Source organism: Pipistrellus hanaki (genome assembly GCF_964339955.1).
Source record: "Pipistrellus hanaki genome assembly, chromosome: 2".
Lineage (NCBI taxonomy): Eukaryota > Metazoa > Chordata > Mammalia > Chiroptera > Vespertilionidae > Pipistrellus > Pipistrellus hanaki.
This window is the reverse complement of record NC_140504.1, coordinates 192,142,542-192,160,712: the sequence shown is the minus strand read 5'-3', so window position 1 is coordinate 192,160,712 and position 18,171 is coordinate 192,142,542. Positions and strand designations below refer to the sequence as shown.

At 63.3% G+C, this 18,171-nt stretch overlaps 1 protein-coding gene across 2 annotated transcripts; it reads left to right on the top strand.

Moving 5' to 3' along the window:
• Positions 1-4,751: 4,751 nt before the first annotated feature.
• CLCNKB (chloride voltage-gated channel Kb) lies at positions 4,752-18,158 on the top strand. Of its 2 annotated transcripts, none has more exons than XM_084871793.1 (19): positions 4,752-4,854; positions 5,485-5,613; positions 6,674-6,802; positions 7,490-7,629; positions 7,952-8,029; positions 8,106-8,184; positions 8,629-8,754; positions 9,636-9,720; positions 9,862-9,963; positions 10,434-10,518; positions 10,937-11,110; positions 11,773-11,842; positions 11,974-12,084; positions 12,415-12,628; positions 13,675-13,808; positions 15,800-15,891; positions 16,268-16,351; positions 17,037-17,123; positions 17,748-18,158. In XM_084871793.1, exons 1-19 carry the CDS (start codon positions 4,755-4,757, stop codon positions 17,793-17,795), a joined length of 2,067 nt encoding a protein of 688 aa, XP_084727919.1. In that variant the 5' UTR covers positions 4,752-4,754; the 3' UTR covers positions 17,796-18,158. The 2 variants fall into 2 exon arrangements, with proteins under 2 accessions (XP_084727919.1, XP_084727918.1); XM_084871792.1 differs by having other exon boundaries at positions 6,674-6,973; positions 15,800-15,888.
• The last annotated feature ends 13 nt before the right edge of the window (positions 18,159-18,171 follow it).

Here is an 18,171-nt window from a genome sequence, read left to right as displayed (position 1 = left end):
GGCCCGGCCGTCCCGGGCGCAGGGCCAGCCCCTTGTCTACCGGCTAAATTTAGGCCTCGCCGGCCCAGAGGGGCTGGAAAGCTTCTCCTGTGAGACGGGGCTGCTGACAGGCCGACGCACGCAGGCCCGTGAGGCTGAGCTCATAGCCTGGCATTCCAGGCCGATCACTCCAGCCCGGCCGCTCAGGGCGGGGAGGGCACCAGGCCGGCCCCATGGCACTCAGACCCGCGCCCGGAGCCTGGGTGCGGGGGGAGTGGGGCTGGGGGCCGGGTCTCTGTCTGCCCCAGCAGCCAGGGCTCTTAAGGACTCTGCCTCCCCGCGTACCCCTCATGGCCCGGCTTTTCTATTTCCCGTCCCCCCTCCCCCGAAGTAGCAGCCGGAGTAAGGCGGGCTCTGAGTGGTAAGGGATCAGGGGCCAGGAGAGGCCTGGTCAGGAGGTCAGGAGGGGACCTGCACCCCCACCTGCTGGACCCCTGTGTGAAGTGAGGGGCTCTCTCCGTTGGGGCAGACGAGGTTTACAGCCGTCTCTTAGGGATGGGGGCTGGGGGGTGAGAATGTGCAGCTGGGCCCCTGCCAGCTCCCCCTGGGACCCAGACTCCATGCTTGCCCCCCCCCCACACCTCCCTCCGGCCCCCCGAGACACACATACATTCTGGAGCCTTTTGGGGGGCCCCAAGAGGAGAAAGCTAGCAGCCTGAGACAGGCTGGGAGTTGGGGATGTGGTCATCACCCCTAAAGATCAGGAGGTTGTGTTTCTGGGAACTGCCTGACCTCCGGCCTGAGGAGCCCTGGGGCGGCAGCCGGCAGGTGTTCTGGAGGCAGAGAATCCGGAGACGGTCCCTCTAGCTCTGGCTACGGAGGCCGGAGGGCTCCCGGGAGGGGCTTCCAGATGGTCCATTTGCTCCCCACTCAGCTCTGAAAGGAGGCGTCACCCCCATGTTACAGATGGGCAACAGACGCTCAGGGCAAGCGGCACAGCTGGACTCGAACCCGGACATTTGTGACCCAAGGCCTCCTGGGAGGCTGGGTGACCTGGACACGCGTGTGTGGAGACGGGCTGGTCCAGAGGCCCCCGAGAACCCCTGTCTGCTCCCCATAGCTCAGCGGAGCCAGGACTGACCTGGGGGAGGGAGCCAAGGAAAGGCCATTCTGAGAAGGGAGTGGGCCTGAGTGTGGGGCCTCCGCTGTCCGCCCCAAGCCCTGCCTTCCTCCCCCATGGAGACCTCTGAGTGCAGCCGTCCACACGATGCCCACCGTGCCACCTGTCTGCCCACCCCAGCTCCGGGCAGCGCAGCCTGGTTGTCCTGGGCCTCGGAGACTGGCAGCTCCTCCAGGGCAGGGGTTCCTGGAGCTGGGGGCTGTGTCTCTCCTCTCTGGCTCCCACAGAATTCCTTCTTGGGGGCTCTGTCTAGAGGGGTGGTCCCTGAAGGTGGGTCAAGGCAGTGGCTGGGGAAGAGGGGCCCTTCGCTCCAGGGGAGATGCCTGCCTGGAATCCCTGCCCATGCCGCCCATCCTGGCCCAGGGGCTGCCGGGAAGTCCCAGCACTGAGCAAGGTGGAAAGGAGGTGGGGGAGGGGTGGGGGGCCCAGAGGCCTGCCTCCCGCCAGGGAAACAGGAGCCAGTGGCTAAATGCAGACACACTGTCATGGTGCTGAGGGCCTGAGTCATGGCTCCTGGACGTCAGATCTCCTTCCCCACCCCGGCCCCCCGGTCCTCCCCCCTCCCCGAGCCATCGCCCACACATACACTGCATCCACGGCGTCGGTGGCCAGGACGGACCCTGAAGGTCACCGAGGCCATCGCCCTGTCTCTGGGCCCGCCTCTCCCTTCAGATCACCGGGATAGAAGGAGCTTCAGGGATGACCAGGTGCCCTGAATCCCAAGCCTGCCAGGGCATCCAATCACCTGAGGGGATTCTGACAAACCCAGAGCCTTCACCTGCACCCCAAGATTCTAATTTGGGGCCCTGGGAAGGGACCAGGAGTCTGTTCCCATCAGCTCTCCACTCAGCCAGCCCACAGGCCAGTGCTCGAAAACCACCCAGCACTCAGTAGGTTTATGGAACACCTACTGTGCGCCAGGCACCGACCCAGCTCTGGGGGGACTGGTGTGAGTGAGGCAGAGGTAAGCCCCGCCCCGCAGCTCCCAGGCTCCCCTCATTGGACAGAAGAGGGAACCCAGCTCCGAGGGGTGGAGGACCAGTTGCGGGTGGAGGAGCTGCTATGGCTCTCATTAAGCCTGTTCTCCCTCCATGGTGCTGGGGCCCGGTGAAGAAGGGGCAGAAGTTGAGGGGCTGGCGTGTGGGGTACAGAGCTCTGGGAGGGACTTGCCTGGTGCTCGCAGGCCAGGGGGTGAGGTGTGGACACGCCGGCCTGCTGGCTGGCTGACCCCGGCTGTGCGTTGTAGCCAGCGGCTGCTGGAGGCCAGAGGTGGGGCCGGGATGTTGATGGGGCAGCCAGGCAATGGGGGGTGGGGGGAGGTGAGGGTGGGCCCCAGTCCCTGCAGAGCAGTAAGCCCCGCCCACCTCCCCCGCACACAACACACACAGGCTCCTCTTGGGATCCACTTGCCCCGGGCATCCAGGGGGAGAGGGTGGCTCAGGCTCCCAGGATTTTAACAAGTCACTGAAGGGCCATCGTGATTTACGGGGGGTGGGGGGCGGGCTTTACTCCAGGGAGGGAGGGAGGCAGTGGTTCCAGATCTCTTGCCTAAATCTCTCAAAAGTGGCATCAGCCCTAACTGGTTTGGCTCAGTGGATAGAGCGCCGGGCTGCGGACTCTAGGGTCCCAGGTTCGATTCCGGTCAAGGGCATGTACCTTAGTTGTGGGCACATCCCCAGTAGGGGGTGTGCAGGAGGCAGCTGGTCGATGTTTCTCTCTCATCAATGTTTCTATCTCTCTATCTCTCTCCCTCTCTGTAAAAAATCAATAAAATATATATATATTTTTTTAAATCAATAGAGTATATGTATTTTTAAAAAGTGGCATCAGACAAAAATCCTCTGCTCTGTGCCCAAACCTTGCCCTGATTGTGTCCGTCACCGGAGTTTGAGGAGCTCCGGGTAGGGGGAAGGGCGCGCAGTCTAGGTCTGGGCTCAGCCTCTGCTGTGTGACTTCAGGTGAGTGACTGCACCTCTCTGATCCTCCGTTTATCATCTGCAAAACGGTGGTGCTGACCGGGACTCACAGGGTGCAGACTTAAGGGAACTGAGTTGCAGACTTAAGGGCCTGGCATGTAGCCAGGGTGTGTGTGACATGTGCTTATTCCCTCACCATGCCCCCATGACCTGGCTCCGACCCTCTGTTTGGGGTGTGACAAAGTCTGGGCATTTACCCAGAAGCCTGTGGTTTGAGAGGCGGTTTTCTGAGACTGGAGGGGCTGGACACCAGGATCAAGTCTAAGTTCATCTCCAGGCCCTGGTCACTGGATGCACAGCCCCTGCCCAGCTGTGGCCTCCGCCCAGCTCTGAGCGAGGTGGGCTGTCAGGGCAGGACCGTGGGGTGCTGTCCAGGCTTTGGAGACAGGCAAACCTGGGGCGGGGGTCGGGGGCGGGGGGGAGTTCCAGCTCTGCCCTTGACCTCTGTGACCTTGACAAGCAGCTACACCTCTTTGAGGCTCCATTTGTTTGAACGGGAATAATGCCGCCCCCCTGGCTGGGTCCCAGGGGCACTCACTGGTGGGAGTGGGGGGGGGTTGTTGGCACACAGCAAGGGGGCAGCAATGACAGTGCCCTCACCTTTGCCCCAGGCCTTCCTCCTGCTCCGCCATCTTCCTCCCCTCCTTTCTCTGCTCTTTCAGATCCCTCCACACCCAGCTCTGAGAGTCCAGGGCCCGGCCCTCAGCCCCACAGATGACCCTCCCCGTCCCGCTGTGTGTGTGAGGGCCGCCACCAAAAGCCTCGGGTGCCCTTGCCTGCGGCCAGCTTTGTGGCTACGCTCGGCTGAGGGGAGCCCTGCTCGCGGCTCCTTTTGGCTGCTCCGGGCTGCACGGCCCAGCGGGCCTGGGCAGTTCTGGTCGGTTTGTCAAGGACATTCTTAATAGCCACAGTGAACCCGCAGGGCGGGTTGGGGGGGCGGGCAGGGTGCTGATTGGTGGAACACACACCTGTGCAGGTGCCCTGCGCTGCAGCCACAGGAGTCTGTTAGAGGCCGTCCGGGGCCACAGCGGGGCGGACGGACACAGGTGAGGGGCTGCTGGGTGCAGAGCTGGGGATGGAGCTGGATGGGTTGGCCGGGGCCCGGACAGGCTGGGCAGGAGCAGAAGGGCGGGGGCAGGGAGCAGGCATCTCATTTCAGCCTCTCTTTATGGGCCTGGGGTTTTGCTGCCTCTGGGGCCTGAGCAGAAGGGGAGGGGGCTCAGGGCGTCAGAGCCTCCAGGGGAAGCAGACAAGTGTCCAGGGAGGGTAGGGGCGGTGGCTTTGGGGGGCAGGGGGACGGGGCTCTGGGCTCAGACACCTGCTTTGGCCAATTGGCTGCTGGACGCGAAAGGCACAGAGAAGAACCCCACCGCACACTTTGCACACACATGCACACCCTCGCTGACACCCAGGGCACACTGGACTTATGTTCCTCCGGTAGCTTTATACACACGCGCACACACGCGCGCGCACACACACACACACACACACACACACACAGGGGAACGCCACCTTTCCTCTGACAGGAAAGTGGCACTACTGGAAGGGCCGGGGCCAGTGCGAGGGCGTTGGGGCAGCTCACGAGGGTCCACCCGCCTGTCTGCTGCCTCAGGGACCTGATGGAGGAGCTGGTGGGGCTGCAAGAGGGCTCCTCGGGGAACCCTGTGACGCTCCAGGAGCTGTGGGGCCCGTGTCCCCGCCTCCGCCGCCGCATCGGAGGTGAGAGCTGGGTCCCCTTCCCCTCCCCTTCGGGGGCCCCTCAGGACATCACCCCCTCCCGGGCTGCACCTCCCGCCCCTGAAAGCCCAGAGCTGCCCTCCCCCTTGCTCTGCCCCCACAGCACTGCCAGCGCCTCCTGGTGGCAGCGGGGAAGGGGCCTGTCTGTCCATCCCTGATGGCTGGTCACTGTGCCAGGGGCCTTGCTAAGGGCCCAGGGGGTGCTCTCTGCCCCAACACCCACCCCACAGGTGCTGGGACCACACAGGAGGGTGGCTAGACCCTTGAGCTGTCTAAGCTCCAGCCCCTGTGCTGATTACAGAGAGCGCTCCCAGCACTGCTCCTCACCCTGAGCCTTGATCCTTCCTCCATAAGTACCCCAGTGCAGGGCAGGGGTGGGGGCAGGCCCCTCAGAGGCCCCCTGCGCTGCCACCATCACCACCACCCCAGATCCTGCTCTGCCCCACGTGAGGCAGTGCTCTGCAGGCGACCCTGGACTGGCCCACCTCCCCAGCCCCACACTGCCCTGCCCTTCCCGCCCTGAGCAAGAGCAGGCTGCCGGGAAGGGCTGTCTGTGCCCCCTGGCGCTGGGCTGTGACCCCGTGACCCCGTGACCCCGTGCCCCTGCGCCAGGCGGCCTGGAGTGGCTGAAGCGGAGACTGTTCCGTGTGGGCGAGGACTGGTACTTCCTGGCGACGCTGGGCGTGCTCATGGCCCTGATCAGCTACACCATGAGCTTCACCGTGGGGCGTGTGGTCCGAGGTAAGCCCTCCCGGCACCCACGCCTGCTCTGGGCCCAGGGCGTCTGAGCGCGCCCTCAGGAGGTCAGACGCACCCCCAGATGCAGCGGGGGTTGGGAGGTGGTGGTGGTGGTGGGGTGGGAGGGATCTGGGTGGGGAGGAGGCCTGGTCTGGTGCTGCCATTGCTCTTTTGCTGTTGTCGTTAATTCTCACCCGAGGATATTTTTCCATTGATTTTTACAGAAAGTGCGAAGGAGGGAGGAGCAGGGAGAGAGAGGGAGCTGGGGAGGAGAGAGAAACATCAATGTGAGAGAGACACATCGGTTGGTTGTCTCCCGCATGTGCCCCAACCAAGGCTGGGGATTGAACCTGCAGCCCAGGTATGCATGTGCCCTTGACCGGGGATTGAGCTCGAGACCCTTTGGTCTAACCATTGAGAACACAGGCCAGGGCCAGGCATGGCTCTTGGCTTGCTGTGTGACCCTGGACAAGCTCCTGCCCGTCTCTGAGCACCGGTCTCCTCACCTGCACAAGGCGTGAGAGAGCCCTGAGCCCTTTCGTCTGAGTCCCATGTTCCCCTCGGCCTGCTGCTAGCTCCCTCCCTCCCGCCTTCCTGCTCTCAACTCAGTAGCTGGGGGAGGGCACTCGCTTAGACCACCATGGGTCAGCAGGCTCTCTCCACCCCGAGGGCTCCCTGGAGGAGGGGGCGGGGCAGGAAGAGGGTAACTGGCTGGGGTGCCAGTGAGCCCCTGCCCTGCACCAGACAGCCATTGTCTGAGGAGCTTCCCCCTCTGCCTCATTTCTCACAATGACCCTGTGGGGGAGGGACCATCGCTAGCCCATTTGGCAGACAGGAAAACAGAGGCTCTGAGAGGCTGAGTCCCTGGCCCAAGGCCCTTCAGCGAGGGAGCAGGAAACCTGGGTGAGGATCTGGGGTCCTGCTCCTGCTCCTCCTGGGGCTCTGCTGCTCCCTGGCGGCCCGGGCCTCCCCTCTCCAGGCCTGTTTCCTGGTCAGCGGTGGGCACCCGAGGGCTGCAGAGCCGGCGGGCGCTCCCTGACCCCTGCCTCCTGGCTGCCCCCAGCACACAAGTGGCTGTACCGGGAGATCGGGGACAGCCACCTGCTTCGGTACCTCTCCTGGACGGTGTACCCCATGGCCTTGGTCTCCTTCTCCTCGGGCTTCTCACAGAGCATCACGCCCTTCTCCGGAGGTGAGGCCGGCCTGGCCCTGCAGTCCACCCCCGCTGGTCCATGCCCCCGGGCTTCTGATGGGCGGGGGCAGGAAGCAGGACCCCTGCTTCGTGGTCGGAGAAATCGGGCTCCGCGGAGTCGTGTCACTTGCCCCGAGTCACACAGCACGAGGACCAGATCTGGACTCCTGGGTCGCTGAGGCCTCCGGTCCCTTCCAGGGAGTTTTTCTGGGGGGGATGGGGAGAACCAGCGGCAGGTTCTCCTGCAGGGCGGACACCCAGAGAATTCCCGGCAGGGCTGATGGGGGGCCCGGCTCCCCCAGGCCTCTCAGCTCTGCCTCCAGCTCCGGCCAGCCGATGGGAACTCCAGGGGTGCATGTAGGATGGCCTGTGTCCCCCCCCACACCCTCCCAGTCTGCCACAGCCACCTGCCAGGCCCAGCTGGGAGGACATGGGCCATTCACGTCTCCTTTCTGACCTCGGCTTCCTCCTCTGGAAAACGGGTTTATGAAACCTGTTCCTGGGGCTTTAAAGGGCCTGACAAGAGGGGTGTGTGTGTGCATGTGTGTGCGCCCGTGCGTGTGCGTGCATGTGTGTGCGTGTGGGTGCGTGTGTGTGCGTGCGTGTGTGTGTGTGTGTGTGTGCGTGTGTGTGAAACGCTCTGCAGGGTCAGGTGTCTCCAAAGAGGCTGTCCCTCCCGCTGCCCAGGCTCTGGGCTCCCGGAGCTAAAGACCATCCTGTCGGGGGTGGTGCTGGAGGACTACCTGGACATCAAGAACTTCGGGGCCAAGGTGGTGGGCCTCACCTGCACCCTGGCCTGCGGCAGCACCATCTTCTTGGGCAAAGTGGTACGAGTGAGCAAGAGAGCACACCCCCCCCCCCCGCCCCGCTCTCCCCCTCCTGCCTTTCCCCTGCCCCCCACCCCGGCGGGCTCAGGCGGGGTCAGGCGGGCTCAGGCGGGACTCGGCCAGGGCCGGCCTTCGGGGGCTCCGTGTTGGGGTGGTGGCAGGCCGGGCCCCCAGAGGGTGGCCAGGGGCTGGGGAGACGGAAGAGGTGGGTGTGGGGGGGCAACCAGGCTGTGTCCGGGTGAGGGTCCCTCTGTCCCCCTACCCCGGGCGCTGAGGGGGAGGAGCAGGGGCCTGCCCCCCTCAGAGGTCCCTCCTCCCCCAGGGCCCCTTCGTGCACCTGTGCGTGATGATCGCCGCCTACCTGGGCCGCGTGCGCACCCAGACCATCGGGGAGCCCGAGGTGAGGGGCTCAGGGAGGCCCCCCGGAGGGGATGAGAGGGAGGGGCTGCCTCTGAGCCCAGCACCCCATCCCCCAGAACAAGAGCAAGCAGAACGAAATGCTGGTGGCCGCGGCGGCAGTGGGCGTGGCCACGGTCTTCGCAGCGCCCTTCAGCGGTGAGACCCCCCTGACCCCCGGCACCCTGGGCTCCCGCCGCCCTCCGTCCCCTGGAGGGCCCGGCTGAGGGCCCGGAGGAGGGAGGGACTCATTCTGGTCTTGGCTCTAACAGCCGTCTTGCCCGCACGGGGTGGGGGGAGGGGATGGGTGTCAGGCGCTTCGGGGTCCCCTTAGGCAGACTTGGGTGTGAGACCAGCGGTCTGGGCGGCCCTGGACCAGGAGGTTCCCTGCCCGGAGCCTCACCGCCCCACCTGTGCAATGGGGCCATGGCAGAGCCACCCATGCCTGCCCCCGCCCCCCATTGCCGCTCAGAACAGAGAGAAGGGAGGCCTGTCTCAGGCCGGGAGGGCGGACCGGGGGCCGGGAGGGCGGACCGGGGCCGGGAGGGCGGACCGGGGGCCGGGAGGGCGGACCCGGCTCTGTCTGAGCTCCGCGCCCCCCAGGCGTCCTGTTCAGCATCGAGGTCATGTCCTCCCACTTCTCCGTCTGGGATTACTGGCGCGGCTTCTTCGCCGCCACGTGCGGGGCCTTCATGTTCCGCCTGCTGGCCGTCTTCAACAGCGAGCAGGGTGAGTCCCCGGGCTCCCCCCGCTTCCTCTCCCCTCTCCCTCCTCCCCCTCCCTCCTCTCTATTCTTCCCCTCCCTTCTCTTCTCCTTCCTCTCCCTTCTCTTCTCCTCCCTCTTCTCCTCCCCTCCTTCCTCTCCCTCCTCCCCTCCTTCCTCTCCCTCCTCCCCTCCTTCCTCTCCCTCCTCCCCTCCTTCCCATCCCCTCCTTCCTCTCCTCCCTCCCCTTCTTCCTCTCCCTCCTCCCCTCCTTCATCTCCCTCCTCCCCTCCTTCCTCTCCCTCCTCCCCTCCTTCCCATCCCCTCCTTCCTCTCCCCCCTCCCCTCCTTCCTCTCCTCCCTCCCCTTCTTCCTCTCCCTCCTCCCCTCCTTCCTCTCCCTCCTCCCCTCCTTCCCATCCCCTCCTTCCTCTCCCTCCTCCCCTTTTTCCTCTCTCTCCTCCCCTCCTTCCCATCCCCTCCTTCCTCTTCCTCCTCCCCTTTTTCCTCTCCCTCCTCCCCTCCTTCCTCTCCCTCCTCCTCTCCTTCCTCTCCTTCCTCTCCCTCCTCCTCTCCTTCCTCTCCTTCCTCTCCTTCCTGTCCCCCCTCCTCTCCTTCCCCTCCCCTCCTTCCTCTCCCTCCTCCTCTCCTTCCTCTCCCTCCTCCCTATTCTTCCCCTCCCCTCCTCTTCTCCTTCTTCTCTTCCTCCTCTCTTTCCTCTTCCTCCTCCCCATTCTTCCTCCCATCTTTTCTCCTTCCTCTTCCATCCCCATCTCCTCTGAGGCGGGAGGAGGGAGCTGACCTGTATGGCCGGGAAGGATGGGGCCCTGAGGGCAGAGGGACACAGCGGGGCGGGAGCAGGGGCCAGGGCTGGGGTGTGAGTGAGACCCCCGCTCCCCTCCCCCCAGAGACCATCACCTCCCTCTTCAAGACCAGCTTCCGGGTGGACGTCCCCTTCGATCTGCCCGAGATCTTCTTCTTCGTGGCGCTGGGGTGAGTGCCGCCGGGTCCCTGCAGCCCCACAGGGGCCTCCCCCGCCTCCCCCCGCCCCCCCCCAGCTGGAGCGGCTGCCCTGGCTTCAGGCACCGGGCACTGCCCTGGCTCACCACCACCCCCCCCCCCCCCCCCCCGCAGGGCCATCTGCGGCGTCCTGAGCTGCGCCTACCTCTTCTGCCAGCGCAACTTCCTCATCTTTGTCAAGACGAACCCGCTCACCTCCAAACTCCTGGCCACCAGGTGGGCTCTGGGCTGGAGACCCTCACCCCCAGGGGCTGACTGCACCCCATCTTCCGACTGAGCCTCCCAAACCCCCAGCCCCCACCCGCTTAAGGAGCCCCCATTCCCTCATAACACCCCTCTCCGGTCCTCATCCCTCACTGAACCCCACTCCCCCCGGAGCCCCAAACCCGTCACTGCGCCCCCGCTCTTCCCCAACCTCGGCTGCCCCGGCATTGGCAGCTCAGAGTCAGCCCCCAGCTGCCCTGGCTGGCCACGTGCTGGCCCTACCCGGGCCGGGCTGGGCTCAGTCCTGGTCCCAGCGGGCCTCTGTCCCAACCTCTGCCATCAGCCCTGCCCCTGCACACAGCGACTGGGGGACGGGCCCTCCTCCTGCACCTGCCTCAGTGCCAGCCCGCAGGGTGGTGGGGCCGTGAGGTGGGGGCAGAGGGGGGAGTGGTCCTGGAGCTCCCCCCCTGCACCCCCCACAGCAAGCCGCTGTACGCCGCTCTGGCCGCCCTGATCCTCGCCTCCATCACCTACCCCCCGGGTGTGGGCCGCTTCATGGCTTCTCGGGTAAGGGCCCTGAGCTGGGGCAGTGGGATGGGGACCCCAGTTTGTTTCCACTTAGTTCCTGCCATCTCCCTTAATTGTAAGGTAACCAGACGTCCCTCTTTTGGCGGGACAGTCCCGATTTTTAACTATTTTTCCCGTGTCCCACAGCGTTTTTAAAAAGTCCCAATTTTTGGAAAGATTCTTAAAAACGTGGGACAAATGGTTAAAAATCAGGACTGTCCCGCCAAAAGCGGGACATCTGGTCACCTTACTTAATCCCCAGGAAGGGGAGGCTCAGAGCAGCTCCAAGTCCCCCACACTGGGAAGTGGGGGGCGGGGGGAGGCCAGGTCAGGCAGGGGGGCGGGGGGGGGCTGCCTGGGGGGTGGCAGGGGCCCTCATGCATTTTTCTGAATGCCCCCCCCTCCCCTGCCGCTCCAGCTGTCCATGAAGCAGCACCTGGACACCCTGTTTGACAACAACTCCTGGGCCCTGATGACCCGGAACTCGTCCCCACCCTGGCCCGCCGAGCCCGACCCCCAGAACCTGTGGTTCGAGTGGTACCACCCGCGGTTCACCATCTTTGGGACCCTGGCCTTCTTCCTGGTGATGAAGGTGGGCGCCCCGGGGCCCCGAGGGGAGTGCCTACAGCCCAGACCAATCCTGGGGGGTTGGGGTGCCTTCCGCCCACACGCCCTGGCCTGACCCCTGCCCACTGTGTGTCCGAGCCTAGTTGCTTCGGGTTTCTGAGCCTTGGTTTCCCTGCCTTTAAAATGAGATAGTTACTGAAGCTAGATAGAGCGTCGGCCTGCAGACTGAAAGGTCCCGGGTTCGATTCCAGTCAAGGGCATGTACGTTGGTTTCCGGCACATCCCCCGTGGGGGGTGAGCAGGAGGCAGCTGTTTGATGTTCCTCTCTCATCGATGTTTCTAGCTCTCTATCCCTCTCCCTTCCTCTCTGTTAAAAAATCAATAAAATATATATTTTTAAATAAATAAATAAATAAATAAATAAATAAATAAAATGGGATAGTCATTGCGCCCACCTCAGAGGTAAGGTTGAGAGGGAAGGAAGGAGATTCCCCGGCGCACAGTAGGCGCTTTGTCAGAGTCAGGGTCCTTCCTCTGGCCCACGCCTTCTCTGGTGCCAGACCCCAGCCGTGCGCCCGAGCATCCTCTTCCTCCCTGGGACACGCCCTGGCCCGGGCCCCGGCCCTCCCCTGCCCACTCTGGCCCAGCTGCCTCTAGCCTCTGCCCCTCTGGCTTCCCTGCCCGCAGTTCTGGATGCTGATCCTGGCCACCACCATCCCCATGCCCGCTGGCTACTTCATGCCCATCTTCATCTTCGGTGAGTCTGGGGGCTGAGGGTCTCAGAGGTTCAGGGTGATGGGGAGGCCATGGCTGGTCCTGGGTTCGTCCCTAAGGATGGAGGGTGGGGGTGGGGGGCCGGGCCAGCCTGCTCACCCGGTCTGTGGCTAGGAGCTGCTGTCGGGCGCCTCATAGGGGAGGCCCTCTCTCTTGCCTTCCCCGAGGGCATCGTGGCCGGAGGGGTCACCAACCCCATCATGCCCGGGGGCTATGCCCTGGCAGGTAAGGGGGCAGGGCGCCACTGGGTGGGCTGGACCCGGAGGATCAGCCAGCGGTTCTGCAGGGCATAGGGTGGTCTCAGAGGCCCCCGGTGAACCCCCACCCTTCCCCAAGCCCCCATTACCCTCTCCAGCGCCTGTCTTGTCCCTGACCCCCACCCCCTCCCTCACTGCTCTCCCCCTCCCCGAGCCCAGGCTTTGGGTGCTCCCACCGTGGCCAGAGTGTGGCCTCTGGACAATTGCCACCCAGCCCGTGGCCACAGCCACACCAGCAGGCCCTCTGCGGGAGGCTGGCCCCTGGCCTGAGCCCCCGCCCCGGCTCTGCCCCCTGCAGGGGCTGCGGCCTTCTCGGGGGCCGTGACCCACACCATCTCCACGGCGCTGCTGGCCTTCGAGCTGACCGGCCAGATCGTGCACGCCCTGCCCGTGCTGATGGCAGTGCTGGCGGCCAACGCCATCGCCCAGAGCTGCCAGCCCTCCTTCTACGACGGCACCATCATCGTCAAGAAGCTGCCGTATCTGCCCTGGATCCGGGGCCGGAAAATCAGGTGAGGGGCCCTGCCTCAGGCTGGCTGATGGGGGGGGGGTTAAAAGCTTCCCCCAGAACCTCACTGCAGCTGACCTTGGATCTGGGTGGTGTGGGAGGGGCCGGCACACTGCTGCCTCTTGTCTCCGCTCTCCCCAGCTGCCTGCGTGACCCTGGGCGAGTCCTTGGCCTCCTGGGCCTCTGTGTCTTTTTAAAAATATATATATATATTATTGATTTTTTTACAGAGAGGAAGAGAAAGGGATAGAGAGTTAGAAACATGGATGAGAGAGAATCATCGATCAGCTGCCTCTTGCACACCCCCTGCTGGGGATGTCCCCCCAACCAAGGTATACATGCCCTTGACCAGAATCGAACCTGGGACCTTTCAGTTCTCAGGCTGGTGCTCTATCCACTGAGCCAAACCGGTTTCGGCAGGGCCTCCGTATCGTACTGGTCATTAGTCTGTCTTCACAACAGGACAGAGGCCGCCCACGTGTTGGAAACGGGCTCAGAGTGGTACCGTGTCTCGCGCCAGGCCACACAGAGTCAGCAGCAGGCCTGGGAGGCCCTGCGCTCCCCACAGTGCTCTGTGGAGGTGGTCCTCTCTCAGCCAGGCAGGGCCAGAGCAGCTCTGCCCCGAGAGGCAGGACAAAGAGGCTGGACCCAGCTCCAAATGCATGCAAGCTGCCTCCTTGTTCTAAACCTCAGTTCCCCCAGCTGTAAAATGGAGGTGTTTTCAAACTTTAAAGCTTCCCCTCCTTTTTTTTGCCATCAAACTTTTCTTCAAATGACATTCTCTAAGGAAGGCTCCTCAGTGAAACAGCCCGGAGCTGGTCTGCGGGGATCTAGGGACGCGGTGGGGGGAGTGGGGGGGCGCGGGGGGGCTGAGAATTCAGAGCCAGACCACCCGTGAGCTGGTCCCCAGGTGCCTCTCGTCCTCGGGGCTCCGGGAGTTGCTCATCCCGGGAACCTCTGGGTCCGTGCCCACCCTGGAGAACCAGCAACGCGCCCTCTGGGGTTCCCCGCCCCAGGACCTGACGGCAGCACCCCTCTCTCGGCCTCCAGCTCTCACCGCGTCATCGTGCAGCACTTCATGAACTGCAGCATCACCGCGCTGGCCAAGGACATGCCCCTGGAGGAGGTGGTCAAGGTCATCACCTCCACCGACAAGGCTGAGCTCCCCCTGGAGGAGAGCACAGGTGCTCAGCAGGAAGGGGAGGGGGAGGGGGAGGGGGAGGGGGAGGGGCCTTCCCTCTGCCTCCTCTCAGAAGGCGCAGGCCCAGGAGAGGGTAGGCGGGCCCTGGCCCTCCTTCTGGATCCAGGCTCTGTCACTGGGCGCCTCTGGGGGAAGCACTTCCGCTCTGGAGCCTGACTCCCCCTCGTTGTTGAGATGGAGTGTGACCAGCCTGCTGGGGTGGTTTCTGTGCTTCCATGAGAGATGAGAGGGCGCTTACGAAGCTCTCCGGGGCAGACCTGGGGTTCCAGAGGCCAGGCCTGTGTGCTGGGCGTGGGGGTGGGATAATGGGGCTCCGTCATCAGCCTCCCCTTCAAAGATCGCCCCGCTGAGTCCGGCCACAGGCCCCGAGGCATGACAAACAGCTTTGTGAAGAACAGTGAATGGGGCCCCTGTTGAAAGTCACAGAAACCAGAGTCTTGGGGAGGCCTCTGGCTAGACCCGTGGTCGGCAAACCTCGGCTCTCACAAGCCACATGCGGCTCTTTGGCCCCTTGCGTGTGGCTCTTCCACAACATACCACGGCCTGGGCGAGTCTATGTTGAAGAAGTGGCGTTGGAAGAAGTTTAAGTTTAAAAAATGTGGCTCTCCAAAGGAATTTCCATCGTTGTCCTGCTGGTATGTGGCTCTGTGGGCTGATGAGTTTGCCGACCCCTGGGCGGGAGCATCGTTCTCCACGGGCGAGTGGGAAGGGCAGTGGGGCGAGTGCAGCCATGTCCGCCCTCGGCCACGGTCACCGCGATGCCCCCTCTGCCCTGAGGCACAGGGCACCTGGCAGGCGTGGCCCTGCTCGGCTCTGGTGCCCCCTGTCCTTTGGGCAGGGCCCTTACGCAGTGAGCAACCGGCACAACCATCCGGGCCCTCACCGCCCCCAGGGCCTCCCTGAGAGGCCTCAGCCCCTGGTGAGCAGCAGCACCGGGGTAAACTGTGCTACGGCCCAAGGTTTCCCCACCCAAATTGGGGCAGCCCCCCATTCTCCCACAGGACACGCCCAGGCCCCCCTAGAACATGTGTGCAGATGAGACTCCCTCCGAGAGGCCTCCCCTCCAGGGACAAAGACAGAACTGGCCTCCGGACAGAGCCACAGGAGGCAAAAGCCCCAACCCGCAGCCCCGGGCGGTGGGACCCTTCCGCTCACTAAAGAAACGGCTCGGCATTAGAATCACTTCTTCAGAACAGACTCACCCAGGCCCAAAACCGACTTCTGCGCATGGGTTTCAACCGCACTGTACTTGCGCGACCGCACGTGATGTTTTGTGGAAGAGCCACACTCAAGGGGCCAAAGAGCCGCAGGTGGCTCGCGAGCCGCGGTTTGCTGACCACTGGCTTAAAGTGTGTGTGCTTAAAAGTGAAGCACGTACAGGTCTAGTTGTAAAGTTTTTGTTTTTCCTGGGTAGGAAGCAAAAACATCAGGCTGTGGCCTCAAAACCGAGCTCCTGCAAAGTCCAGTGACAGCCTGGACTGAGACCTGCCAAGCCCCTGGCACACAGTAGGACCTCAGAACCTGGAGGGCTCCCTGGTGCATGCCTTCACTGGGCTGAACCAGATGTGAATCTTCCTGTGGGGAGGTGAGGGAGTGGGAGACAAAACCCCGCCCTGTAGCATAGGTTTCCCAAAGCTGCTCTTGCTTTGAGGCCTGCCACCTGGGGGGCCTCGGGTGAGCACACCCCCTCTTGGCCCCCAGCAGCCTTAGCCTCCTTTGGCTACCACACCTCCTGTCAGAAGCTGAATGACCTCAGGCGAGACAGTTAGCCTCTCTGTGCTGCTGAGCCTCAGTTTCCTCATCTATAAAATGGGTGATAATAGTCCCTGACTCGAAAGCTGCCGTAGGTTCCTGAGAGACACAGGAACACCTAGCACAGTATTGGCACATAGTAGGTGCCCAAGAAATGCAAATTCCTTCCTCATAATTCACCTCCCTCCCTCTCTCCCTCTCTCTCCCTCTCCACTTGTCCAGAGTCTCCGATCCTGGTGGGCACCGTGCGAAGGGCCCACTTGCTGCAGGCCCTCCAGGCCGAGCCACCTTCCTGGGCTCCAGGACACCAAGTGGTACTCACGTGGGGTGCTGGGGGAGTTGGGGAGTCAGCAGGGTGGGGAGTTGGGCAGTCAGCAGGGTGGGGAGTTGGGGAGTCAGCAGGGTGGGGAGTTGGGGAGTCAGCAGGGTGGGGAGTTGGGGTGTCAGCAGGGTGGGGAGTTGGGCAGTCAGCAGGGTGGGGAGTTGGGGTGTCAGCAGGGTGGGGAATTGGGCAGTCAGCAGGGTGGGGAGTTGGGGTGTCAGCAGGGTGGGGAGTTGGGCAGTCAGCAGGGTGGGGAGTTGGGGTGTCAGCAGGGTGGGCGTGGAGGGGATAGCTGATGTGTGGGGGAGGGAGGAGGATTGAGCGGGGCAGCCGGGGGGAGAGCACCCGAAACCCTTCCCTGTCCCCAGCGGTCTCTCCAGGACATCTTGGCTGGGGGCTGCCCCATGGAGCCCGTGACCCTGCAGCTGTCTCCGGAGACCTCCCTGCACGAGGTAATGGGAGGGTTCAGGCAGGGGCACAAGGACCAGGGGTAGAGGGGAAGGCCGGCCGGAGAGGTTAACTTCAGCTCCACCTTCCCTCCACACAGCGGCTCTGTCCCTCCTGGGCCGCTTCCCTATTGGAGAACCAGCAGAGCGGCTCCTGCCTCTCCGAACCCCACTCCCGGGTTGTTGGGATGATGTGGAGACAGGGAAGCGAGAGGGTTTGCACAATAGAAGCCTCTGGGTGGAAAGAGGCAGAGTTCACCAGTCAATTATGTCTTTGGGTTTCTATTTCAGACCCACTGCATTCTCCCTGTGTGATCTTGGGGAAATTATTTAATCACCCTCCCTCTCCCCCACACAAGAGACGGGGCCAGGGAGGGGAAGAAGCCGGTTGGGGGTTTGGGGGTGGTCCCAACCCCTCTGTGACACTGTTGCTGGATAACAGGTTTTTTCCCATTGGTTCCTTGCGTGGACTCTGGCGACCCCTTGTGGTCGTGCTTGACATTGCAGGCTCAGGTCCTGGTCTTCCACCCACCATCACATTTGTCCCTCAACCCCTTCCCGGGTGAGAGGCATGGAGGCGTGGGTCCCGCTCCTCCACCTCTGCTCAAAGCCTCAGGTCAGGGATACATCGAAGCCAGAGGGGGTGTGGGTGCCACCTGCCCTCCAGATTTCCCACCAACCCCTCCTCCAGGCCCACAACCTGTTCGAGCTGCTGAACCTGCAGTCCCTCTTCGTGACGTCTCGAGGCAGAGCCGTGGGCAGCGTGTCCTGGGTGGAGGTACCAGGGCCCCCGGGGTGGAGGGGCCACACTCGAGCAGGCTGGGGAGGCGGAAGGCACCAATATCCTCCCATCCAAATGTGGAGGGGCCTCCTGGGTTCTGATGAGCCCCACTTCCTGGCCCAAAGTGGCCACTGGGTCTGGCTACCCTTACCTTATTTATTTTTTTAAAATATTTTTTATTGATTTTTTATAGAGAGGAAGGGAGAGATATAGATACTACACTTGATCTTAGCCAAAAGGCCGAGAAGCGATAAGGGAGAAATATAGAGAGCTAGAAACATTGATGAGAGAGAGACATCGACCAGCTGCCTCCTGCACACCCCCCACCGGGGATGTGCCCGCAACCAAGGTACATGCCCTTGACCGGAATTGAACCCGGGACCTTTCAGTTCACAGACAGATGCTCTATTCACTGAGCCAAACCGGTTTTGGCAACTCTTACCTTATTTTATGGCCAGTGGCCAGTCCTGCCGGTCTCTAGGCCTCAGTGATCCCATCGGGGCAATGGAGAGGCACTGACTCGAACACTCACCCCAGAATCAACCCTTAGGGAAGTCAAACAACACTGGAGCCCCCATTCACAACCTCCTGTGCATCCTTCACCCCTCTTCTCTGTTTTAGTTGAAGAAAGCAATTTCCAACGTGACAAACCCACCGGCCCCAAAGTGAGCCAGCCTGGCGAGATGAACCGGGCACCCAGTGCCCTGGCGAAGCAGACGGGGCAGGCTTCCTGCCTTCCCGCCCCCCCCCCCACAGCTCGCCCTCCCTCAGCCCCGCTCAGCTCCTTAGCGGGACCGGCCACATCCTGGACGGGACACGTGCCACAGGCCATGAAGGACAAACCCCACCATGGACCGAGCTCAACGCCAGACCGCAGAAAACCAGCACACAGTGGGCACTCACCCTCGTCCACCAAGTTCGCCAGTGACGGACGAGATGGGTGTACGCTGTCGCCAAGAGCAGCCAAGATCCCCTCTGGGGTCGACTCCCGACCAGAGGCCCCTGAGAGAAATAAAGCCATTTCCCAGAGCCGCCACTCGTCCCC

What these genes read in the sequence shown, in the direction of transcription:
- CLCNKB (XM_084871792.1), top strand. Translation starts at nt 4,755, where the DNA reads ATGGAGGAGCTGGTGGGGCTGCAAGAGGGCTCCTCGGGGAACCCTGTG. An exon ending in CCTCCGCCGCCGCATCGGAG is followed by an intron (nt 4,855 to 5,484) that starts GTGAGAGCTGGG and finishes CCCCTGCGCCAG; the next exon opens with GCGGCCTGGAGTGGCTGAAG. An exon ending in CCTTCTTCCTGGTGATGAAG is followed by an intron (nt 11,111 to 11,772) that starts GTGGGCGCCCCG and finishes CCCTGCCCGCAG; the next exon opens with TTCTGGATGCTGATCCTGGC.